General features: G+C 40.9%; 1 protein-coding gene across 2 annotated transcripts in view; it reads right to left on the bottom strand.

Annotated features, from left to right (window-relative positions):
• Positions 1 to 26672, bottom strand: part of ARMH4 (armadillo like helical domain containing 4) — a 128140-nt gene that overhangs the window by 77316 nt on the left and 24152 nt on the right. Inside the window, exons 4-7 of one of the 2 annotated variants that reach the window (XM_065872351.1) lie at positions 26487 to 26499; positions 23046 to 23060; positions 13348 to 13363; positions 12833 to 13046 (exon numbers count right to left, since the gene is read on the bottom strand). In XM_065872351.1, the coding sequence (XP_065728423.1) occupies positions 12833 to 13046; positions 13348 to 13363; positions 23046 to 23060; positions 26487 to 26499 (258 nt within the window). Of the gene's footprint in view, positions 1 to 12832; positions 13049 to 13347; positions 13364 to 23045; positions 23061 to 26486; positions 26500 to 26672 lie in introns of both variants that reach the window. The other variant, XM_065872352.1, reaches the window with a different exon arrangement.

Genomic DNA, 26672 nt, shown 5'->3' with positions numbered 1-26672 from the left:
CATTAATTCTCAAATGCTGAAATGAAGTGAACTGGCTGACTTCAACCTCACCTGATCACTAAGCTAAGCTTTGAGGATTTAGCATCGTCTTTTTATGATCTCAGTAGAGAGGGGGAAATTACTGAATTGCTCTATTTTCTGAAATGCAAAAGTTAAGTGCATTCCTTCTCTGATCCAAATTAAGGAAGACAAATAAAACTGGGGAGACTACAGATATTCCAGGTTCTTAACACAGCAGACCTATAACATTTGATTAATTCACCTTAATTTAGCATCATGTAACTTCAAATCAAGAGATAAGGACACCGTTTTCACTACTTTCTCTTTTTTTTTTTTTTTGTGCTGTATGCAGGCCTCTCACTGTTGTGGCCTCTCCCGTTACGGAGCACAGGCTCCAGATGCGCAGGCTCAGCGGCCATGGCTCATGGGCCCAGCCGCTCCGCGGCATGTGGGATCCTCCCGGACCGGGGCACGAACCCCTGTCCCCTGCATCGGCAGGCGGACTCTCAACCACTGCGCCACCAGGGAAGCCCTGGAAGCTTTTTAACATCATCTTTGTTTACTTTCCTCTGTATTTTTCAAAGAGGACAATTTATACTCAGTTTCTTCATTTCTGAAATTTTTTTTGCAGTCCTCTCTGTATTTCTTGTTTAATTCCCAGAAGAGCCTACTAGATGTTTTCATATGTTACTAATTCCCCAATGGAGCCTATGAGTGCACTGTGATTACAAAGAAATTAGTTCAAAGTACTCTCCTCAGATATAATGTGCCTTATTAATGTTTTTATTAACTGTAGCTGATGAAGAGATTAATTTCTGGCTTAGTTCCAAGAATCCTTTTTTAGCTCTCCAAAGGAAAAATCACTGCTGAACTTTCACATAAGAAATTCATTCCTAATGAATGAAATGTGATTTTTTTTCCAATTCTCTAATTCAATGTAGTTTAATCATGAAAATACAGATAAGGGCTTCAACTTCTGGAAAGCATTAAGTCTATTATCTCACACAGATCATTAACAGAAATAAAGATGAATAATGTGAAGCTGAGATATTTGGCTTTAGTTCCAGAAGGCTCTTCCTAAATCAACAAGTCCAAATTTACTTTTCTTTTAAACCTTTGATACAAGAACCTATAATCCAGGGCCTTTTAAAGGGCCTTAAAGACATGAAAAGAGAAAAATTTTGTTCAGGCCAGAACCCTAAAACATTTTAAATACTATAATTATAAGTTTCTTCCAGCCAGAAGTGAGATACAAAAAGACAACTCAATTCTCTGACTTGGAGAAGCAATGATCCAGTGGTAAAGCGAATCAGGTTTAATAAATTTCTCACTTCCGTGTAGGTGATGCCATGGCTGTTTTTATTCTTTGGTAGAAGCTATCAAAGGCCTAATCGCTATTAAGGCACCTAATTAGCTATTTGGAAGTTTTTTAAATGATTGATCCCTATGAGAATGCAATCATTTGATTCTCATCTGATTCAGATTTGAAGGTAATGAAGGTAGCTGGCCCAGCATTTTCAAGGTCTGCTCATTAAACGGTGTAGAATCACTCCAAGCTCATTCTAAAAAACCATTCTAAAATGTTAGGTTGCCCACAAAAAAGAAAAGGTAGTTACTCAACTCAGTGCAGGTGTTAGCTAATGCCATGATGGCAATCTTTTTGCAGCATATAAGTGTATCAGATAAACACGTTGCACACAATGTTATGTTAATCAATACAGCTGGAAAAAATAAAATAAAACATTAGATTATGTTCCGGGAAAAAAACCTAGCCTCAAAATGTTATCTATGGCCAATGACCTGAAGGCATGCTATAATTAGTTCATTACTAAAGGCTTTGTAGACGTAAAAACTATTTTGAAGTAAGTAGAGAGAACCAGAGAAAGTTAAGATCACGTGATGTCCTACCTGTCATGTGATATTTAAGTTTCATCTCAGTTATAAGCATTATGGAGAACCCTCAGCACCTGATCAGTTACCATTTTTTCCACAAATCCAACTAACTCCATTTAACATGCCCCCTCCCGTCCCGTCCCCTTCAGGTCCAGCATGGCTACCAGCTGGAAGAGAACCCCCTTTTAATCAATCAACAGTACTCAATGCTGAGTACTAGATATTGTGCACTTCCAAAAAAGTCCTAAGCAAAATGAGATAGTGGAGTGGAAATGAGCCCTACTGCCAAGAACGGCTGGGGGAGTTTCACAGGGAAGGACTGAGTGGGAGTTAGGGTTGCCAGGAAAGGCTTCAGCGAGAGCCGGGGCGGGGGGTGGGGGCAGACAGACAGAAAATGGAGAAGACCATCCCAGGAAAAAAGAATAATGGTAGAAAAAAAAAGCCAGGTCCGGAAATGTCTGATGCATGTTCTGGTGACAGTGATTACAGCCCGCGGAAGGCAGAGGTCTTGGACAAAGCAGTCGAGAGAAACGAGGAGGGAAGATAGACCCCAGACAGATCTTGGAGGTCCTTGAATATATCAGGGGTGTATAAAAGAGACAAATACACTTATAAGAAATGCTTCCTACCCATGAACTGTTGAATCCCTGAGTTACCTGATGGAAATCTCTGATTCCTTGATTTTATATTCAATCTCTCCTTCACTTCTGCTGTGGTGTATTTTTAATTCGCACCACCAATCCTCTGAATTTCAAAAATAGCTCTGGCTTCCTAAGGCCAGTTTGAGAGGTTGGCAGTTCTTTGAGATCACACAGAACCTACTACCACAGTACTGGAGAGACCCAGCTGCACAAAGATCAATGTTTTAACAACCAAGACTGATTTCCCTTCCTCCACACAGGAACATCCCCAGGGAAGCTTTATGCAGAGGGGAGTTAGCTGCAGACGGAGCTGTGGCTGCCACTGTGCTCTCCACTAACTCCATTCTACTAGTTTTCCTCATTAGCGTTTGAGACTTAGAGTTGACTCCTCACTAGTTTTCTCAAAAGAAATCTTTGGAGGAGAATAAGGGAATTTGCAGTGTCCCACAGCTGACTTGGTCAAAGGGAACTCTGTGTGTGTGTGTGTGTGTGTGTGTGTGTGTGTGTGTGTGTGTGTGTGTTAATGATCTGAGTTCTACCACTCTTGGAATTAATGAATTTCAAAGCCTCAATTCCAGTCTGCCTGAAATTCTTGGTTCAAAAGTTCTACATATAGCTGTGAAAAATCATTAACTGTCAGTCCTAAAAAGAAAATTTAACACAACCCACAAAACCATCCATTCCATCAATCCTTTCCTCCTTCCAAATGACTTAACATTTCCTATGCTGAAGAAACATAAAAGTTTGACTGTAGCCATTACACATAACTGCTCATCAGAAGTGTCATGAACACCAAAATGAAAGAAAAAAACCCAGAATACATTACACTCTTTTTAGGCCAGAACCTGGTTTTGTTTAGCCTTGGCCAGCTATCTTTTTGAGGTTTGGTTCAAGACAGGTGTCCTCAGAACATATCTACGAGCACGGTTGGAAGTGGGCAGCAGGAAGGAAGTCTATTCACTTTTATGTATTTAACCTACTTATAACCTACCCCAGGCTAAAAAGAGGATTTATGGCTTCTAACAAAAATACCTACAATATAACAGGTTAAAAATAAATAAATGGAAAACTCAGGAAATAAATGCATTTAAAACCTAAAATCCTGAGTTTGTCAGATTTTTCACCACAGGCATGGGGACAGATTTTCTCCCCTAGAAATCCCCAACTACTGCTAAGCTGCAAGTAACCAACGGCTCAAATGGAAAGATCTATGAAGAAATGATTTCTTGGACTTGGAAGGCATCCTGCTCTACAGACCTAACATCCCTTAAGCACTCATTCTCCTGAGGTGGGGAGAGGCAGGGATCACAGTCTCTAATTTAAACTTTGGCATCAGTGTGTCCTGCCTAATGTGGAAAAAGGAGGTCTACACCCGAGTTCTGCTCCTCTTGTCTCAGAAAAATAATTCAGTTCTTTCCAAAGCAAGAGTAAATGGCATTACTCTTAAACCCAGAAACCCTGGGTACCATCTGAGGACAGGAAGGAACTCCAAGTAACTCCAAGGCAGGTGCCTACTCAAGGAAACTCACATCCGGAGATGCTCACTCATTCCAGATGCAGAGGTCAGGGTACAGACCTCCATGGTACAGATTTAGAAGTCTGTCACATTGAGGCAGGAGGCAGACAGGCCCCAGGTAAGACGTTTACAGCTGGCCTCCTGTTCACATTTCATGAAGCAGGAAAAAGTGGGCTTCAGGCCAGACACTCACAACTAGCTTCCTGTTTACATTTCCTGAGATAGGAGATAGGTGGGCTCCAGGTTAGGCATTTACAGTCAGCCTCCTGTTTGCACTCCAAAATGGAAGTAACAACTGAAACAGGGTAGAAAGCCAGGCTTTGTCTCTTGTGGACACCTTAAGATAACAGTTGTGGCAGGAGCAGAGAGGAGCTAGACCTTGTTTGAGTAAAGGATCAAGAGGCCATATACTTCCCATCCTTGGGGCAAGGGAGACACTACACATGCACAGAAAGGCTCCTTGCAGGTCAAAAGCCAGGGGACAATGCCAGGCCACAGTGAGTCTTGCTTCTCCCAGACGCCTTCACGTCAAGATCCATCTTGTGCGCACCTAAGGGGAGGGTCCTGAGACAAATTAGCCAGGGGGGCCAAAACAAGATGATTGGCCAGAAGGAGGACAAAGACCTGGAAAACTGCCCTTTTATAAAGAATTTATTTCCCAAAGGCGCGACTCTCTCTCTGAGTCCGCCCGTGCATCCTTCCGCGTGTACTTTGCTTTTCCAATAAACTTTTCACTTTTCTCTTTACCTTTTGCCTCCTCACATGAATTCATTCTTGACAAGGCAGGCAAGAACTAGGGACCCAGGCCCTAGCCACTGCCCCCTGTGGTCTAGTGGTTAGGACTCCCGGTCCGGGAACTAAGACCTTGCTGCCAGCTACCGCTCGTGCTGCATGCTGCAAGCTGCCACTTACTGCTACGTGCATCCGAAATCAACGTGACCGTGGGCTTTCTGGAAAAACTAAACCATGGATATCGACTTTAATCTCAATAGGACTGTAAAAAGCTGGATTTTTTTTTTTTAAGGCACACTAATCCAATACACAAAAGATCATTACAAGCAATGTAAATCTTTACTAATGGAGGTTCAATTCATAGAGCACAGAACACTTCTGACAATCCTCCTTCTCCAGCCCCTTCACAAACAGAAGCTGCCTCAGCCCAAGGGAACAACCAGCAGACCCAGTCTAGGGCAGCTGTGCTCCATGGGTGGGACCCAGGTATCAGTACCTTGTGTCGCTCTCCAGGGGGCTCCAGCCAAGAGTGAGAACCACTGGTGCGGGGGCTTTAGCCAATCTGCCACTCACATCGCGCTGGTTACGTCGGATTAAGGTTTCTTTCCTTCTCCTTCCTTACACATATTTAACCACGTTAGCCTGGCAACTTCCTGAGCAACCTCATAATACACAGCTTAACACGTTATATGCCAAAAATACACTCACATTTGTTGCAGTGAAGAGTTGTTTGAAGTCTCACACTTCCCACTGTCTTTTATGGAGCATCTTTTTCTTGCTGTCACAGCCCGTGTTGCACTATATTTAAGTGTTCAGTCTTAGCTACATGTTAAGTGTTCTAAAAGAACAAGAAGGATGATGGGGAGAAGAAAGAGAAGAGCTGACACGTTTGAGGACAAAGGCTCTGACTTTCTCACAGACCAATGCTCAGTTTCTCTAAGGCCGAACCCCCTCACCTTTGCCTACAGTTCATTCTACCTTTTACCAATTCAAAACACATTCTCTTTCTTTCATATTAAAATCATCCTAAATCACCAGGTAATGAACCTGATAAATAATAATAAATCCATGATAACATCTTATGGGTTATCCTATCCAGACAGCAGATCTGCATTTTTGTAAGGCCTTCTCAAGATATATTATTGCAATCCAAGGGAAGGCTCTTAATATTGAAGAGTAGGCACCATGTTAAAATGGGGAGGGGGATATAAATTAGAGATCACACAAGCACTCCCGAAGTCACACCCCAAAGATGGCTGCCCACTCAAAGAAACCCCCGGTTGTAAATGATGATTCAATTCCCCACTGTGTAATTGCTCAGCCACTGGCCTCACATCTATAGAACCATTCTCTGCCCCATGGCAATCTATCTCTTTACAGGTCAACCTCTCACTCTTTCCACAACGTACAGCACACACTTAGTAGGTGCTCTATGAATGTCTGGTGAAAAACTAGAAACATAAATGCTCTTCATTCTTCTGCTTTCCACAAACATCTCTGTACTGTTAATTGAATACTTATCATGTTTTTTAAAGACCTCCAGAGAAAAATATTCCACTTCCTAAATCAGGAACCCCTCCCAATGTTAGATGCAGGCTTTTGAAAAAAACGTGAAGACAGCTATAGTAATTCTGCACTTAACTAATTGATGGCTCTTGGAAGCCTTATCTATTCAGAACATCAACCAAACCATAAAGTGGCCAAAAAATGGTCTCTTCTTGGAACAATACCACCACCCTCGGGCCCTCATCCAGAACTCATGAATTCAAAACACATTTAAGATAAATATATTAGTTTAACAAGATTAGTCACAGGATTCTTGGAAGATAAAAGAAACATGCATAAGAACCAGCCACAAGAGAAGTAAACAGAAAAACACAGAAATCATAGATAGGTATAGTGACTGACACACGCCCCCCCCAGCCGATCAGTGGTGAGGATTCTACTGGGGGATTCTTGGAAAGTCTTCCTCTCTCCTGAGGAAGAAACACAGTAAAAAGGCAGTCCTCTTCTTTGTCTGCACAGTGTCTTGTCTAGGGGTGACATCTGAAACTGCTTCAGCCACTGCAACTGTGCGGAGGAGAGCCTGGGGCCAAAGTGAACATCCCAAGGAGGACAGTGCAGCAAGGTGGAAAAACATGAGTCACCGATGACAGCTGAGCTGCTGAGTCAACTGACCCAGAAGCTCCATCTCTGGACTTCTTGTTTTCAGAGAAAATATGTTTCTTTACTCTTTAAGTCAACTTAAGGTTTCTGCTACGTATAGCTAAAGGCATCCTGGCAGATACAGAATGCACAGAGGAAAGAATCACCAGACATTAACTACATTGCAAATGTTTAAACATTAAAATGGATATGTTGGGCTTCCCTGGTGGCACAGTGGTTGAGAGTCCATCTGCCGATACAGGGGACACGGGTTCGTGCCCCGGTCGGGGACAATCCCACATGCCGTGGAGCAGCTGGGCCCGTGAGCCATGGCCGCTGAGCCTGCGCGTCCGGAGCTTGTGCTCCACAACGGGAGAGGCCACAACGGTGAGAGGCCCACGTACCGCAAAAGAAAAAAAAAAAAAAAAAAGATATGTTGACTCAACTTTGCCCATATTGATTTTATACTTTTAAAAGAATAATCGTGTGATTTATTATAGTGAAAGGATAAGAAGTAGTGTGGGGGGTCACAGTACCTGCTCTCTGTACAGGTTCTTACCAATAAATTTGAAAATAAACTTGTTAAAAAAAAAAAAAGAAAAGAAACTTGTTAGATCAGAAAAGAAATTGATTCTGCATATGTAAATAAAGAGCTTCCTATATGCTACTAGCACTTTACCAATCAATGCACCTCAGTCATAACATGGAACTTTCACTCCTGATTCTCTGTCCTCTATAGTTCTGTCCACAAATCACACCTCCCAACAGCAAGATCAAGAAATTGGGCTCTCTCTCTCCAGAGCTTTACAGGCAATGTGTATGTGACAATACAGAAAACAGAAGTGCACAGAATTAAGCCATGGATCTACTGCTTTGCCTCAGAAAGTCATCTAAGTTTTCTGCTCTTGTTACTTCACAGAAAATGAAACGATAATCTATTCAAAGAGTATGTATTATTTTTAGCCAATCCCAACTACCCACTTCAATCTGTTCATTTTTAAAGGTTTCTATGGGTTTTAGCATTTGCTTTGGAATACCATTCATATTGTAAAATAGGATGTGATAGTCTATAAATAAAAATAACCCACTTAAAAATAGGAATGAATAAGATGACCAATTAAAGTATAATTATATTAAACTGGAATACTTTTTAAAGGTCTCAATCTTTGCATTTTTAGTGATTCATTAAGAAAAAACTATAGCTAAGTTTACAACACTCACACTCAGACTACAGCTACCACGCAAGCTCTACTTCTAAAAGGAAGCTGCTCATGAAATACTTATTGAAATCTGTATTAGTTTCCTATTTCTGCTGTAACAAATTACCACAAACTTAGGAGCTCAAAACAACACAAATTTATTACCTTACAGTTCTGGAGGTTAAAAGTCTAAAATGGGTCTTGAGGGACTAAAAATCAAGGTGTCAGCTGGGTTGTGTTTCTTCTAGAGGCTCAAGGGGAGAATCCATCTCCTTGCCTTTTCCAGCTTTGGAAGCTGCCAGAATTCCTTGCTCATGGCCACATCACTCTGACCTCTGCTTCTGTCATCACATCTCCTTCTCCGACTCTGACTTGATACTTCTCGCTTATAAGGACACTCGTGATCACACTGGGCCTTTGCAGAAAATCCAGGATAACCTCTCCCTCCCAGGATCCTTAACCTAATCATATCAGCAAGAGCCGTTATTCTTGGTACCACAAAATCCATCACAAATAGGGGTTTCCCTCTATTGCACATGACCTGAGAACATTTAGGAAACTGTATCAATGAACATCGATCCAGAAGTTGTCACTCATTTTGAGTTACTAGGAAATACTCCTGTCCCTCCAAGAAAAAGTTGGTGAGCTAATAAAATCCTAGACCCAGACACTACTACTCCAACCCAGTCTTCCCACAGTGGAAAAAAACGAAGGGCTTGAAAGATTTGTTCCTTATTTTGGTTCCCACGAAAACTACAATGCTAAAAACATGTTGGCAAACTGAAGATATCAGGAAAAGAAGTGAAAGTAAAAGGTAGGAGACAACCAGGAAAATGGTAAATTTTATTAAAAGGAAAAATCTGATATGAAATAAAAATTCAGGACTTGGGGAAATCACTTTAAAAAGCATAGCAAATCACTAAATTGGTATCACTAATTTAAGAAACCTTAGCCATGCATGGAGGCTGGAATCAGGAGGCAGAACAGGGGGACAATAGGGCTATTTTTCCTGTGCCTCATACCCTACACACCTTAAAATGTAACTGCTATTAGCCAAAAACTGGGGAAAACCCAAATGTTCATCAAAAGGTGACTAGATAAACAAAATGTGGTATATCCATACTATTGAATACTACCCAGCTATAAAAAGGGAACAAATTACTCATACAGACCACAACATGGTTGAATCTCAAAATCATTATGCTAAGTGAGAGAAGCCAGGTACATAAAGGTATGTATTATATGATTCCGCTTATATAAAATTCTAGAAAATGCACTCTAACCTGTAGTAATATAAGCAGATCGGTAGTTACCAGGGATTGGGGACTGAGAGAGAGACAGACTGCAAAGGATGAGGAATCACTGGGGGGACAAAAGGGAAGTGATGGAAATACTCTGCATTTTCAGTGAGATGGAGGCCACATGAGTGTAGCCTCCATCTTGACAACTGTCAAGACTCGTCGAATTGCATACTCTGAGTGCAGTTTATCGTATATAATTTATACCTCAATAAAGTCAATTTTTTAAAAATTTGACTCTTCTTCAATGGTAAATTTGTGTTGAAAAAGGCTAGAGCCCAAATGATCATGTTACCCTTGAATTGTAACCGCTACAGATTTTTCTAAGATTCATAGCCTCTCCAATTGCTTATAATTATCATAAATGGTAAGCCAACTTCCTAAGTGGGGAAAATTGGCTTCCTGGACCACAATCCAGGAATAGATGCCATATGGCCTCCACAGAGTACCTCTGTACAAAAGCAGCCCTCTCTCCAGTAAAGGGGTACAGTCCCTAAATATTCACCCAATCCATACTTAAAAGACTGTTCAACTGTCCATGATCCTTCCATATTACAAATCCACTACCTGAGGAGTCACTCGATGTGTAGATTTTTGTCTTTGTGTTTAATCTCTATAATAAGTTACATTGGTATTTTGTATTTTATTTTATTGATCTCAACCAGCTCATGTAGAACAGGTGCATTTCAGACTAAATATTTATTCACATGTTCCCAGGCCAGTGTTTGTGTTTGTTTTACAATATTTTGATAATATTTTGATATATTTATAAGCTTTTAGCAGTTTCATTTGATATGTTTTTTTTTTGTTTTGGGGTTTTTTTTTTTGCAGTATACGGGCCTCTCACTGTTGTGGTCTCTCCCGTTGCGGAGCACAGGCTCCGGACGCGCAGGCTCGGCGGCCATGGCTCACGGGCCCAGCCGCTCTGCCGCACGTGGGATCTTCCCAGACCGGGGCACGAACCCATGTCTCCTGCATCGGCAGGCGGACTCTCAACCACTGCGCCACCAGGGAAGCCCTCATTTGATATGTTTTTAAAGTAACTACTGCCCAATTACATGCCAGATTTGTTCAGGAAATAATTTAGTAAATACAGCGCTGTATGCACATGTATGATACCTTCTGCCCGTCCAGTGGAAGTCCATCCTTTATCACCTCCTCTGCTTACCATAAGCATATTCCACAGGAAATCCCAGGTACATTTCAACTACAACCTTTATGTCAACCTAGAGGGTGATAATCCCAGAATAATTTCTCAGTCGCAGACTTCTTCCCTGAATTCAGGACTCAAAATCGAAGTCCATCCTGGACAGCCCACAGGCTCCTCGTATTCAATGTGCCCGAACTAGCTCATCATCTCCCCAATATGCCAAGTGCACGTCACTCTCTCTATTCCCTCTCTTCATCAGAGATATCACTCTCCACCTGTTCGCCCAGGCTAAAAACCTAGAAATCATCCTCAACTCTCTTTCTATTTTTCTTCATCCTCCCAAATCAGTTAGTACCCGTGACAAAAAGCTCTCAGGTTGGCTCCTTTTTCTTCATCCCACTTCCTCTGCCTTAGTTCACGCCTTCGCTCTTCACATGGACATTTCATTGGTCTCATAAGCAGCCTTTCTCTCTCCCCAGTCTCACGCTCCTCCCCTGTTCCTCCACTGCACTATCACTAGAACGGTTTTCATAAAGGACAAGGGAAAACCTCTTGGCAGTCACCACTCTTCGTGATGCATCCTTGCTTACCCTACCTTTCCAGCCTTGTCTGCTGTTGTATCTCCTAGAGCTTCTTTTTACCCACTTACAATGTTCTTTGCCAACCCATCTGTATTATGCCATGCTCTTTCATCCCTCCAGTGCCTCTGTGTATGTTCTGTCTTTGACCTCTTTCTCCTGCAAGCTATCTCCTATTTATATATCCTTCAAGTGACAGCTCTGAACTCTCCAAGCTACTCTAAATGGCCCCCTTCTACATTTCTGTTCTGGCCTCCTATAACCCTACTTTTATTATAGAATTCACCCACCCTGCACTGAAGCCTTTACAAGTGGGCTCTGCTCTAATCAATAAAAGGCACTGCCTTGTTTTTCTCTGTGTTTCCAATGCCTTGCAAAGGAACATAGTAGGTGTTCCATTTTTTGGATAAATTAATTAACCAAATCTAAAGGACAGCTCGTGAAAGAATTCTATAATGGAAGAGAAGATGACATTGAAGATCCCTATGTATGTTTCCTTAGTTTTAGAGATTAGGAAAAGGATTCCCCCTTTGACTGCCAAAGTTTAAAGGTTTACCAACTTCAGTCTGAGCTTTGAAGAAAGCGAGAGAGCTTGTTTTAAACTACACAATCGTGTGATAAACAGATGACGCGACCTTCCCACTCCATACTCATTTTAATGCACTTACCCTTCCTCATCACTAATCTGAAAGAGTTTTCATGGGAGGAGAGGAGAACAATCTTTAAGAAATCATATGTAATAAGATTCTGAATTGGAAGTTTCAACCGAGGCACCAGGATACACTAGTATGATATTCCAGAGCGAAGTCGAAGACCAACACCCCAATTTCCAATGAAATACTCCAAACGCTGGTTATATGACTCTTCAATCTAACCTCTGCTGTACTTAGGTATAAATGGGCCTTTTAAAGACTAAAAGAGTTTCAGGGAGGAGATTTCTTTGGAGAAGAGGTCACTTCCCCTCAGGTCAAGAGAGTGAGGCCTCAAAGAATCACCCAGGGCTTAATAGCATCTCTCCAGAAAAAGGTAAGAGGAGACAGACAGAGGAACGTCCCTGCTGACAGGAAGAGAGTGTCAGAGTTAGGGTCAACCTGCATCCACGGAGACTCTCACCGAACATCCAGGCCAGGCGCAAGAGAGAGTAAGCTTGGAGTTGTCTGGACACTAACTGCTGAAACAAGATTGTATTTGATGATGAAATGCAACCACGAGAATGAGGAGAGAAGTCATGGGATGGCTGCAAGCTCACCGAGAAGTGAAGGAAGGATTTCCCCGGGGAGGAAATTCTAAAAGGACAGAGGATGACAAAATCCATTTGTTTTCCGACTCCAGTCCGTTCACGCTGCTTGCGCAGCTGACTGGTTACACACAATTCCTCCCCATTTGGAAGTCCTCCCAAAGCCGACAGCTGTCCTCCAGCTGGGAAGGAAAGATGGAATTCCTTCCAAAAATTAGGTAACCGTGCTCTTCGTGGGCAGATGGAGACTGTTTGGAGGCTGACTATTGAAGAGTATAAATATAAACATAGTGAAGAAAGAACTGAGAACCTTTTCCCAGCTGAAACACCCATAGACAGAAGATCCATTTTGTTCCATAATCTATGCCAATGAAGGAAAGCTGTCACCTAAGAAAACTAAAATGAGGGGAGATGGGAGGGAAAGAAACACACATGACTCTTACCCAGGCCCTGACTCTGCTGTTCCCACTCGATGGTGTCCGGCACCTGGTAGGTGGCTCCCTCCAAAGAGACCACGTTTCCCTGCTCTAAGCCAGGTTCCTGAGACGTGATGCCAGGGAGAGTAAACCCAGGCAGCTCGGTGTCACCACCCAAGGTCTCATCCAGGGAGTCTGCATCTTTATCCTCCTCATCTTCTTCATCCTCATCTTCTTCTCCCTCTAGGCAAGAAGAAAGCAAAGGGAACATGAAGAAATACAGTGAGTGCATACAAATGAATCTTTTGAAATGACCCAAACACTACAAAACAATCATGATTGGCCTTTTCACACAAATTTTATAGCTAAAGTTGAGCAATATGGGCTTTGCGGGATTACATGCCCACCGTATCCTCACATTTTAAACTTTCAAAACCACGGCTACGTCAGATGATTACCATGCATCATGTTTATTGGGAGTCAAAGTTCAGGTAATACGGATTTTGGTTACAGCCATATTTATACCTACAAGGGTAGGAAACATCCTCTTCCTGTTTTCTGGAGATCATTAAAGATTTATCTGTTAGAAAGCACACTGAAATACTAACAGAATTTAAAAGGAGCGTTCCAATCTCTTTCTATCTCATAATACTAAACAAGAGAATTATTATGTTGGCACAGTTTTCTTTCTGTTCTTCTTCCACATGAGTGAGTAGAATTCACAACAGTGTTAAGTGAGAGGTCCATAAATCCACACCTGTATCTGTGTTCCTTACAGAGGAGTGACCCAAGAGACGGGAAACCATTACATCAACGTTCTCCATACAATTCTAAAGGGGATTGGGAAATGCAATATTGATCAAGGACAGTCAGAAAAGCAACACATGAAAAAAACCATTATCATTACCATCATAAGAGTTAAATTCACAGCGTGTCATCTGTCATGCTTCAAAAAGTGTTGGATTAGGAAACATAAGGCCCCCAATTTCATTTTATTTCATTAATTTTAATTTTCTAGGAATACTTTGAGCCCCCACCCACATCCTGAAGGCACCTCTGAAGCCCCGGACAAGGGCCCACAAAATCCACTGAAGGCCTTTTCCTTGGTCTCCCCGTTGGCTCTGAACACAGTGGTGACTGCAACAGGGAACGCTCTTTAGATGGTAAAGAGGAGAGGGAGGTGTAAAGCCACCCAAGAATTCTGAGACTTTCCTTTTCCTCTTCCAGACAATTTTCTCCACATATATCCCTTTTCATCTATCATTTACAGGTTTTCTTAACTTAAAAAAATATTACCTCTAATCTTTCTCATTCTTATATATCCTTTAACTTTGTGGGCCTTAATACCTGTCACTGTTCAAAAAATTCAACAAATATTTATCAAACACCTAGTTCCAGGCACTAGGGATAGATCAATGATGTCTCTGCCTTGATGGAGCTGATATGTCCCTCAGGAGATGTACAGCAAACAAAGAGATATACAAATAGATATACAATACATTACACTCTTATTAAAACCAGCAAGAAGATAGAAAATGCCTGGTACTACTATTATAGATGGAGAGATCAAGGAAAGTTTTTCTGATAAGGTAAAGTTTGAACAGAGATCATAACAAAATAATGAATTCTCTTGTTTCATTTAGGTCATTAAACATTCCAAGCAGAGGAGAACAGGGGGAACAGCAAGACCAAAACCTTGAGGCAGATGTCTGCTTGCTGTGTTCTAAGAATGGCAAAGAAGACTGGGCTGGGGGGCAGGAGGGACAGAGAGAATACAGGAAACGACGGGGAAGGGGTAGGCAGGGGCCACATCTAACATGTATTTATAAAGAATGACTCTGCTGTAGGGCAGAGTATAGGCTATATCAGAGCAAGAGACAAAGCAGGGAGACCCAATAGGAGGCTATTTCAAAACCCAGGGGAAAGGGAGAGCAGTGGTCAAATCTGGGATGTAATTTGAAGATAGAGGCTCACTGATAATTACAATGTGCGATGTGGGAGGAAGACCCCACTTTACTGAAAACAGGAACGAAAGAATAAAAAGCAAAATCAAGAATTTTATTTGAGATATATTAATTGTGTGGTGGCTTGTGCCTATGACATACAAATGGAAATGTTGGAAGTCTAAGGAAGGTCAAAGCTAGAAATAAAAACCTAGGAATCATCGACCTATAAATTATATTTAAAGCCTTGGCACTGGCTGAGATCACCAAGAGAATGAGAGTGGATGAAAGCGAAGTGGTCCAGCCCAAGCCCTGGACAATCGAACATTTAGAGGTTGGCCAGCAGAGGGAGATCCAGCAAAGGAGACAGAAAAATGACCACAGGTGGGAGAAAAACTAAGATTGAAGGACTGAGTAGCAAACTGAGACTCTGGCTTTGACATTTGGGAAGTCATTAGTGACCTTGACAAAACTCGTTTCCTTGGAATGGTAGGGACAAAAGTCAGACTGAAGTGCTTCCAAAGAAAATTAGGAAAATGGAAGTAGACACAGCAAATAGAGAAAACACGAGAAATTTGAAAAAGAGAACAGGGACATTAGGGGGTAGCTGGAAGGAGATATGGGGTCAAGGGTAGGTTCTTAAAATAGGAGCTACTAGAATTTGCTTGTAATTGATGAGTAAGATCTGGTAGAGAGGGGGAAATTGATGACGCAGGAGAGAGGGGAGAGCAGCTGGAGGAATGTCCCAAGAGATGAGGTATAATGGAGAGGTTACACACATGGACCCTGGAGCCACACAAACTTATTATGGCTGCATGATTTGGGGAAAGTTACTGAATTTTGGTGTGCCTCAGCTCTCTCACTGTAAAACTGGTATGAGTCCTACCTCACAGGGCTGTTGTAAGGATTACATTAGTTAATATATCAGGTACTTAGAACTAAGCCTGGCACGTAGTGGCCACCATATAAGGCTGGCTTCTTTGCTATTACAGAGAGGGGAGGGGGCCCAGTGCACGGCCTGCTCAACTACATCCTCTGCCGTAGCAGGCACAGGTGCCGGCGGGCGGGTAGATTTGGTGGTGGGAATACGTGAAAGTTACCATATTTTTCTTAGTCAAATAAAAAACTGGAAAGGAGAAGAGAAATGGTGGTGGTTTGAGGCAACAGGAAAAAGTGTGGAATAGTCAACTTGAAGAGTGTGTGAGTGAATTCTTGGAGAAAATGAGGTAGGACTGCCAGGCCATCCTATGAGTCCACATAAGATATGATGTCATAAATTTAAAGTAAGGCATGTTAAGATGATTGTGTGTTTTTCTTCAGCCACATTCAGCTGCTTGGGTGCAGGAATGGGTGGAGGGGTAGAGTAGGCAGAGACATTTAACCAGAGCCAAGTTTTGCTAGGAGAGCTCAATTGGGGAGGGGGGAGGAAGAAGCAGTTGATTGTGTCCGGGCATCTAATGTACAGCATGGTGACTATGATTAACAACACAGTATCATATACTTGAAAGTTATTAAGACAGGACATCTTAAATGTTATCACCATACCAAAAAAAATGGTAATTACGTGAGGGGATGGAAGTGTTAACTAACCTTACTGTGGTAATCATTTTGCAATATATATATATAGCAAAATGATTACCATGTGTGTATGTATGTGTGTGTATCAAACCATCACCTTAAACTTACATATGTTATATGTCAATAAAATCTCCATAAAGCTGGATGGTGGATAGAGAAAAAGTAACAGGGTCAGATTATGGAGAAAACTATCAAGGATCATCAAGACTATTTGACAATTTTGCTGACCTTCCTCCTATAGACAGAAATTTGTCATAGGCTAAAAAGAACACTTTATTATTTTTAAAATGTTATAACATCACTTTTAGTTATGTTTTCTCTCCACAAACCTAAGAGGGTTGTACTAGATGGAATAATTGTGACAATATGATATTGATCCCCTAAGAACCACAAAGGCGAAGCAAGAGCTCTGAGCCATGGATTTCCAGCTCTCATCATTGAACCATTGTCCTCTGACCCAGTGGTCCCCAACCTTTTTGGCACCAGGGACCGCTTTCATGGAAGACAATATTTCCACAGATCGCAGGGGTTGAGGGGGGATGGTTCACGCAGTAATGCGAGCAATGGGGAGCGATGGGGAGTGGTGGGGAGCTATGGGGAGCGATGGGGAGCTATGGGGAGCTATGGGAAGCGATGGGGAGCTATGGGGAGTGATGGGGAGCTATGGGGAGTGATGGGGAACAATGGGGAGCGATGGGGAGCTATGGGGAGCAATGGGGAGCAATGGGGAGCGATGGGGAGCGGCAGATGAAGTTTGGCTGGCTCGCCCGCTGCTTACCTCCTGCTGTGCAGCCCGGTTCCTAACAGGCCATGGGCCGGTACTGGTCCACGGCCCTGGAGTTGGGGACCCTTGCTCTGACCACCACCAACCACCAAGGACAACTTCTATTTGGTCCTCAATGTGTTCAGTTAGTTTCTCCTCTTTAAAATATAGAGCTAACTACATGATCCAGCAACCCCACTTCTAAGTACATATCTAAAGGAAATGAAGTAATTGCCCTGAAGGAACATCTGCAGCCCCACATTCACAGCAGCATTATTCACGATAGCCAAGGTATGGAAACAACCTAAGTGGCCATCAATGGATGAATGGATAAAGATGTGGTATGTACTTATAAATATTTATATGTGTTATTCATATTATATAATTTATATTATACCCATAAATAGGTGTAATATAATATAAGTATATTATAACATTAATGGAATATTATTCAGCCTTTAAAAAAAAAAAAGGAATCCTGCCATTTGCAACATGGATGAACGTGGAGGGCATTATGCTAAGTGAAATAAATCAGACAGAGAAAGACAAATACTACATGGTATCACTTATATGTGGAATCAAACAAAAAAAAGTCTAACTCATAGAAACAAAGAATAGAAAAGTGATTGCCAGGGTCTGCCATTACAGGTGGAAATAGGGAGAAGTTGGCAAAAGGATACAAACTTTCAGTTATAAGATGAATAAAGTTTGAGGATCTAATGTATAACATGGTGACTACAGCTGAAAACACCATATTGTACAACTGAAATTTGCTGTGAGAATAGAATTTAAATGTTCTCACCAAAAATAAAAAAGGTAAATATGTGAGATGATGAATGTGTTAATCTAATGGTGGAAATCCTTTCACAATGTATGTGTATATCAACTCACCAGCGTACACGTTAAATATCTTGCAATTTAATTTGTCAATTATACCTCAGTAAAGCTGAGGGGAGGAATACAGAGCTATAAAAATAATGAAAGGGACCTCAAAAGTCATCTTTCCCCATCCTTTTGCATCTTGAGAAGAGGGCAGCATCTATGCAAGTCTACGCAAACAAAATGTTTGCTGCCTTCACAATGGGATTTGGAGGACCTTGCTCAGGTCAACGTGTCTCATGTCTCACAATCTCTCCCACACTCACGCCCCATGGTAAAGCCTTCCTTCTCCTCCCTGCCCTGAAATGCCCGACATGAGATGTCTAACTCCAAGTCAGACAATAAAACTGAGGAATACTCTCTCCAGAAACACATGATTGAGTAATATACAATTATTCAATTGTATATTGAGAAAGGGAAAGGAAGGACCCTGTCTGCCGTGTGGGGTGAAAGAGGAAAGTCTTCTCCTTGTCCCAGCAACACTGACCTTCAACACAAAGAACTGTATAAGGTTTACTAGTTATCACTTTTAATACCTGAGCAAGCCTGGGGAGACAGCTATAGAAAAAGGAAGTTTCAGAAACTGTGCAGAGAAAATAGGAGGGAGACAAGCCTTACAGGAGTGAGAGTTCTCCTTTAGTCTAGCTTTATTCCCTCATTATCTTTTTCTGCCAGGGAATTTTCTTATTTTTTAGGAGGCTACAACCATTTTGTAGCTGTTAAACATCTTTAGTAGAATGTCACCTGTACCCTGCTGCAATTTCCAGTGGAATGTTGACTACTATTACAGATCGGTAACAAAAACAGGTATGATAACCTTTCTAATATTAGCAAAATAATGTATTTTACAGCAGCTTGGCCCAGAAAGGTGAAAAACTATTGGATAAAGGAAGGACAATCTTGTCCTCTGCTGTATCACCAGTGACTAACCCAGTGCCTGGCAGTCTGCAGCTCTCAGTATTTGTTGAATGAATGGATTGATGGAGGAATGCGCAGTCAGTGAGCTAGATCCAGGTTTTTAACAACTGGATCTAAGGAAACACAGAATAGCATTTAATAAGCAATTAGTAACACATTCCTCCGAGTAATCTTGCGACAAGCACAAAGGCAACATATCAAATGGACAGGTACAAAACAACCCAGAGCTGTATGCATGCTTCTTCCACTAATAAAAACTAAAGAGAAAGTCATCTGTATTTAGCCAGTCTTTCCATAGTTGCATCTAAGAGAAATAATAATGTTACGAACACCTCTGAACATAAAGGACAATCACACGAAATAATCATTCAGCAAATAAAACTGTGCCAAAAACGGTAACAGGATCCCCGACTCAAAGAACTGAAACTAAACGAAGAACTCATTCAAATAACACTACCAGGTTATATGTTAAAGGCTATAGGGTAATGATTTCTGAATTTTGTGATTTGGGGTTAAGATAAACCCAAATTTCATTTTCATTTATCTGAATCCCAAGTAAGCATGTGGATCAACATAAAACACACATGCACAATTATGCCATACAAAGATAGCACAGAAAAAGAAAAAATGAACCTTTAAAAATGCTCTTGGTTTACCGTTGATAACAGATACACCTCATATATCAACATCTGGCGACAGTGATCAGAGACTGAAGTTATATTTGTCATGAGAATCCCTAAAGAACACTGCAACCCAGGAAGGGAAGGTTCAGAGAGTTCAGCCTAAGAAGTTTCTTCTAGTCATGTCCCCTGGAATGGAAAGTACATCCTCGTAACTGATGCTTCTTCTTTCCAGGTTGACTGGACACCGCTTACTTCATAAAACCAAACAATAACGCTGATGCTAACAGCAATCAAAGGGGCAGTCATGACGGTTTCCGAGTAACCACCTCCCGTGAGAGGCAAAATCCTCCCACCACTTCGCACTGCTCTCACTCCCAAACACCTGACACGGATTACATAAAATCCCCGGTCTCTCGTGCTGAACCCGCATCTGCTCGAGGCATCCCACTGAATTCAGGATGCACAGTCAGGCCATGACTAAAGCTACTTGCCGTGGAGTTAATGGATTTTCCCGTAGTACTCTTACCAAGATCAAGTCACTGGCTAGCATGTCCAATGTCAAGAATTCTGACACCTAACAATAGTGAGAAAACTGACTTAGGTGTCAGCCAAAGCGCCTACACAGGTGTTTGGACATTAGGCAGCTCAGCCTGCAACAGGGGCTAGAACATGGTTTGATTTCTGATTGATGGGCTTGAGGTGAACTGAAACAGTTAAAATTAAAACCGTAAAACATTAAATAGAGATGCCAGGTTACGTGTCACATGGCCAAGAGATGCTTGATCATATTAAGTAGTGTGGCAACAGCTCAAACAGAGAAATGGCCTGTTGCAAGTGGCAGGAAGAAAAAAAATATATGTCTAGACAGTACCATCTCTAAGCCAATTTCATGTGTCTGGCCACTCTCTGACAGAATCTCTTCACAGCTGTTTCACAACCCATACCAGTACCTTGTACTTACATGGGGCTTTTCTTCTGAGGAAGTCAAAATGCTTTGCAGGCATTATTCTCCAAATGTACACAGTTGGCTAAGGAAAGCAAGTTTTATAAGCTCGGTATTACTTAACAGCCTACTTCACTGGTGATATAACTGTCTCGGGTGCTCAAATATCACAGCAGAGGCTCAAATGGGTTTGTTAAACCCCAAATTTTGACTCTCTAGGTCAGGCCTATTTTCTTTATTTACTGCAAACATTTCTGCCTAAGGTTACCAAAACCAAGAGTTTCCATTTTGTTCGGGACCAGGGCCATGATCTTCCCAAAAAAATCAATAGAAGATATGGGAGAAAGCTTGCCCTGTGGTCTGGGCCCGAGTAATCTGGTTCTGCTACAAAGTCCAGTTACCATTTAATAGGCAGTTCCCACCAAAGATGCTCAGTTTCTCTCAATCCATTTTTATCACAGTTTAGACATTTTAAGATTTCCAGAAGATAGAGACATAGCTAGCATTCCCAGAGTATTGCTAATGAGTCCAAGGGGAACCCTTGGTTGAGAATATGTCATCCCAACAATATGAGTAGGAAGGACCCCACCTGTAACACTTGTTCCCCAACATGACCTCTCTATCCTTGACTTATAGGGAGAACAGGCTCCTGCCTATATTCTGTCTCTTTAGAATAGCAATGATTAATTTGAATCTTTGTCTTTGCCTATTTATTCATTAGGTTTCAGGGTCAAACCTCTCTTTTTCTTTCCTTTACAAAGTTTAAAATTAAATCTAAGGTACACAAATTAGGACACGTGAAGAAGAGGAAAGATACCATGAAAAGAAACAGGGTGAATTCTCTGGGAAGAGGCTAAGCATGAGTCTTTCTCTCATTTCCCCTGTAAATGGAATGGCTGTGACACATCCAAGTGGCAGACTTTTAAAAGAAGCAACACTTGTTGGCAAGTGTTTTCCTGGAAATCCCTATACAATATAATCAAGAGCCACTGTAGCAAAATGGTTTCCACATATAAAGAGCGACTGAAGTACTAGGGATGGTACTGCCTTAATTTTCCAGATTTATTTTTAACTTTGGCTTCAAATCGGATGCAAAACTTAAAGGCCAGAGAAAAAAAAATTAAACTTGTTTTGAGGAGATGAAGCAATTCTCCAGCAGATGGCTCCCTGAGATCGAAAGGGATTGAGAAACCCCAGAAACTACTGAAATAATGACCAAAAAATTCAGCAGCTCACAATGTTAAATTTCATTACATATCTTAAATATTTCTGCCAACTAAGCGCTTCTACATTTTTATCATGTAATATTAGATATATACAAGAGAATATGTATATAATATTTCTGTTATTAAGCATAACAATGAAATCACCTCCAGAGAACTCATCATTCAGCTAAAGAACTGGAATATTACTACTGTGGCATCTGTTTGCACATTCCTCTATCATCTTAACCACCTACTTCCCCTGAACGCCATAAAAAATTACTGAACGATGAATCACCTTGCTGTACAGCTGAAACATTGTAAATCAACTATACTTCAATTAGAAGCATGTAATGGGGAAAAAATTACTGAATGTTATATTCTGGGACATTTTTTTCCACTCAAAATTATGACTTTAGGTTTCACACATCTAACAAAACACTGGTTTGTTAATTTCACCAATTTATGGTATTCCATTTTGCAAGCATGTCACAATTCATTTATTTAGCTTCATGTGAATAAACTTTTGGGTTATTTAGCTGTTGCCAATTTTTTTGCTGTTATGCATAGTACTGTTATGAACGTTCATATATGATCTCTAGTGGATCTATTCACTGGCTTCTCTAAGGCATATTCCTAAAAGTGGACTCGCTTGGTCAAAAGGAATAGAGGTGTTGAACATGCTAAATGATGTCTAGATAGATTTCCTCAGCTCCACATCCTCACCAACCTTTGCTACTGTCAAACTTTTTCTTTTCAATCTAGTGTGTATAAAATGATGGGTCAGGGCTTCCCTGGTGGCGCAGTGGTTGAGAGTCCGCCTGCCGATGCAGGGGACACGGGTTCGTGTCCCGGTCCGGGAAGATCCCACATGCCGTGGAGTGGCTAGGCCCGTGAGCCATGGCCGCTGAGCCTGCGCGTCCAGAGCCTGTGCTCCGCAACGGGAGAGGCCACAACAGTGAGAGGCCCGCGTACCAAAAAAAAAAAAAAAAAAAAAAATCAATCAGTATAGTGTAAAGCAACTATATGCCAACCATAAAAAAAATCAATTAGTATAATTCACCGTATTAACAGAAAAACCATATCATCATCTCAATTCCGAAACACAGATTCGGAAAAACCATTTGACAAAATCCAATATCCATTAACGACCATTAAAACAAAACGAAAAAGTTTCAGCAAACTAGAAAAAGGCAGAAACTTTCTCAGTCTGAAAGAGGACATCTATAAAAATCCCAGAGCTAACACCATATTTGGTTCCCTTGTATTTACTGTCATTATTGATATATTTGAATTTGTTCCTTTATTTGTTCCCACTTTTTCTATTCTTTTCCTTCTTGTTGTCTCACTTGCTGTCTCTTGGTGCTACTCTCTCTATAATGTCTTCAAACTGATCTTCCTGTTCACTAACTCTCTCTTATTGCATATTTAACCATTTAATTATCAAAGGTTTTTCCCCAACAATTCTATTTTTTATTTCTAAATGCTTTATTCGGTTCCTTTTTTTTTTTTTTTTTTCATTTTTGGCTGCATTGGGTCTTCGTTGCTGCCCACAGGCTTTCTCTAGTTGTGGTGAGAGGGGGCTACTCTTCGTTGTGGTGCTCGGTCTTCTCGTTGCTGTGGCTTCTCTCGTTGCGGAGCGCGTGCTTCAGTAGTTGTGGCGCATGGGCTTAGTTGCTCCGCGGCATGTGGGATCTTCCCGGACCAGAGCTCAAACCCATGTGCCCTGCATTGGCAGGTGGATTCTTAACCACTGTGACACGAGGGAAGCCCTATTTGGTTCTTTTAAAAAATCTGCTGGGTCATTTTTGTTAGTTTCTTATTACTTGCTCATTTTTGTGATTTCATCTTTTCTTTCCTTCAACCTTTTATGCCATGGTTATTTTATATTCTACTCTGATCATTTTAGTATCTAAGGTCCTGGATAAGGAGTATGCCAATCAACTGTTTGACTTTTCTGCTGACTCTCAATCATGGCTGTTTGTTTTCTTGTTAGTTTCTTGACCTTTTATTATGAGACCCTATTTGCCTGATTTTAATCTGTGGGTAAACTATGCATCTCAATTGGGCATGCTCTTTTCCAGAGAGCATTTACAGCTGTTTTGTAGGGAGTCAGGGTGTGATATAAACCTGGAACTACTTTATTCCCCTTTTAAAGATACAGACTTAATGTGGAAATTTCAATCTGGGTCCCTCTTCTTGCTACAAGTCCAAATGTAGACTCCTAATATTACTACTGTCCTAGAGTGCCTTTACCTTTCCAATTTGTTTTCTCCTTACAGCTCACTTGTTGGGTTTCAGCTCACTTTGGGATGGATTGAGCTAAAAAGTACAGTCTTTGAAGATTTTTCTGACTGCTTGCAATTTCATTAATGTACTAAAGCATGTGTTTCACTCAAGATCTAGGCATTTCGCTATGGTTGGGTCTGTCAGAGTCTTCATCAGAAGCTGAAATCCAAACAATGAGCCTTCCAAAAGCAACCATATCATCTACATTTGTCCAATAAGTTGAGTAAGAGCACTTATTGGCTTTTCAAATTCCAAATTTCAAACACTCATAGAGCATCTGTAATCTGGGGTGCATTTTTAAATTAGATAAAATCTCAAATGTTATTGTTTATTAAATATTCTATTTTAAACATTTGTTTCTTTAATTCTCTCTTTTCAAAATCTCCTCACAGTGATTTTTTAAAACCTCCTATATTAATCTATACAAATTTCTTGAAAACATTTTACTAAAGTTCAAACTTCCCAATAACTCTATAATAGTAAATATAATCATTAGAAACTTCCTCCATTCTGTCCTTAACAATATTCAAGGGGTTTCCCTGGTGGCGCAGTGGTTGAGAGTCCGCCTGCCGATGCAGGGGACGCGGGTTCGTGCCCCGGTCCAGGAGGATCCCACGTGCCGCAGAGCGGCTGGGCCCATGAGCCATGACCGCTGAGCCTGCGCGTCTGGAGCCTGTGCTCCGCAGTGGGAGAGGCCACAGCAGTGAGAGGCCCGCGTACCGCAAAAAAAAAAAAAAAAAAAAAACAATATTCAAAAGGTACATACGTGAGAAAATTTAAAAGCTTGAGACAAGATAATCTGCACACTTCGAACACCCCTTGAAAGATATTTTTAGATTCAACCCACATTTCAGATAGATGTTTAAAATTTTTGTTTAATTCAATATTACTTTCTTTAAATTAGAGGATTCTGCTCTTGATAATGTAATCTCCTATATCTTGTTAGCAAGCTAAAAATATCAGTCTATATAACTAACCTCACATTTACTGGTCATTACATAATTCCTTTTCAGCCTTGACCTCATATAATTGGTGTTCTCCATTATCTTCTATAAATCCTGCCCCAAATTAAACTGAGTTATCTTAATAGAGAGAGCCCTAGAGCAATAATTATAAGTTCTCAAGTCTAGCTCCTGTTCATTAAACAACTCACTTTGGATTCAGATGACAGACTCTTATGTATTTCCCTTTGGAAAATGAGACTACAGCAATATTGCTCTATTTCTCAAGGGTGCTGTAAAGAGAAACATAAAAGCTTTATTATTATTGTATCTATAAATTCTGAGCCATCCAGAATAAAGCCTTTCTCTGCAGTAACTTAGTAGTCTTAAAGGAATATTTGCTTTAAGCAAACATAGGCAAAACTTGTGTTTAAGAATCCACATACACTCAAAAGATAAATCATGGGTTGGTTAGGCTGATTATTGATTTTGCAAAAAATACCTATGAAAGTAGATATTCCCTTTAAAACATGACTCAAGTAATTCAAAATGAGGTTTACATATTAATTAGCGGAAATGTGTTTTATCATACCTGTGTATATTCTTGAAACCAGAGATCCTGTCTTATTCTTCTTTGTGCCCTACCCCCCCAGGATCAAGCATTGTGCTTTGCAAAAAATAAGCCCTCAATATATGGTGATTGAACAGAAATAAACTGAACAGAACTTTAATTCATTATCTCCCTCCTCAAAATAAGTAGTAATGCCTTTATAGGACTCCAATATAATTTTTATTAATTTATATTATGTATTCACTTCAAATGAGTATAATATCAACTTTTTAAGGAAAATCCACCTACATGCTTTTGTCACCCTGGGGAGAGGGGTGGCCCACGGGGGGAAACGATCTTTGTACAAAGTAACTCCAATAACGTTTCTAGAGAAGGATCTCCCTCCTCCCCCCTTACCTTTTCTTCCTTCCCTCTCACTCTGGCTTCTCAAAGTGGGTTTAAAGAATCATTTAAGTTTACTGAGTTGCCTTACCTGACTAAGTGCAGGTATCAGTATGGATTCCAATAAGAAGGAAATGAAATAATGTTCAACCCCACAGTGGGATGCAAGAAATCTGAGCAAATTCCTACCAGAAATAGATTTCTAGCAGAAGGTAGTTGGGAGCCACTGCTTTGTTCACATAAAAAGTGCTCAACTTCAGGCCCAAAATAAGCACTGGATTTAAAACAATAACAAGTAGGGCGAGTCAAATCAAAACACATCAATTGAAGAAGATAATGGTCCTAAAACCATCCACTACATCGCTGATCATCACTTGCCCAACACCTGGTACCTACAGACACTAGGGACACAAGGGCAGAAAGCTCTGACCCTGCCCTTAAAGAGTTTCGGAGAATTCAGTTAAGAGCATAAACTGATGATCAATGGCTGGGAAGACAGATTCATTTCGGTTGTGATACTAATAAAAATGAAATAGGATAGGTAAACACTAGAACTGATTTCTGACACTTTAAAAAATCAGAATATTTCATATAAAAATGGGAATTTTCAGCTTACCTCGGAAGAAATCTGAGATCTAGCATCACTGAACTCACATTCTCCTCCTGGCAACCATATGAACAGAATCTGTCTGGATCAGAGGGAGTGTGTGCTCTCTACTGAAACACACCACTCCCTACTGTCTTAGGCCTTCCTCTTTGCTCACTTACACTATCTGCCTAGCCCCTGACCCACTGGTTGCATGCAGAGGATGTGAATATTTCACTATAACAATGAA

Source organism: Phocoena phocoena, chromosome 2 (genome assembly GCF_963924675.1).
Source record: "Phocoena phocoena chromosome 2, mPhoPho1.1, whole genome shotgun sequence".
NCBI classification, from domain to species: Eukaryota; Metazoa; Chordata; class Mammalia; order Artiodactyla; family Phocoenidae; genus Phocoena; species Phocoena phocoena.
The sequence above is the reverse complement of the archived record's forward strand: the minus strand, read 5'-3'. Positions and strand labels throughout refer to the sequence as shown.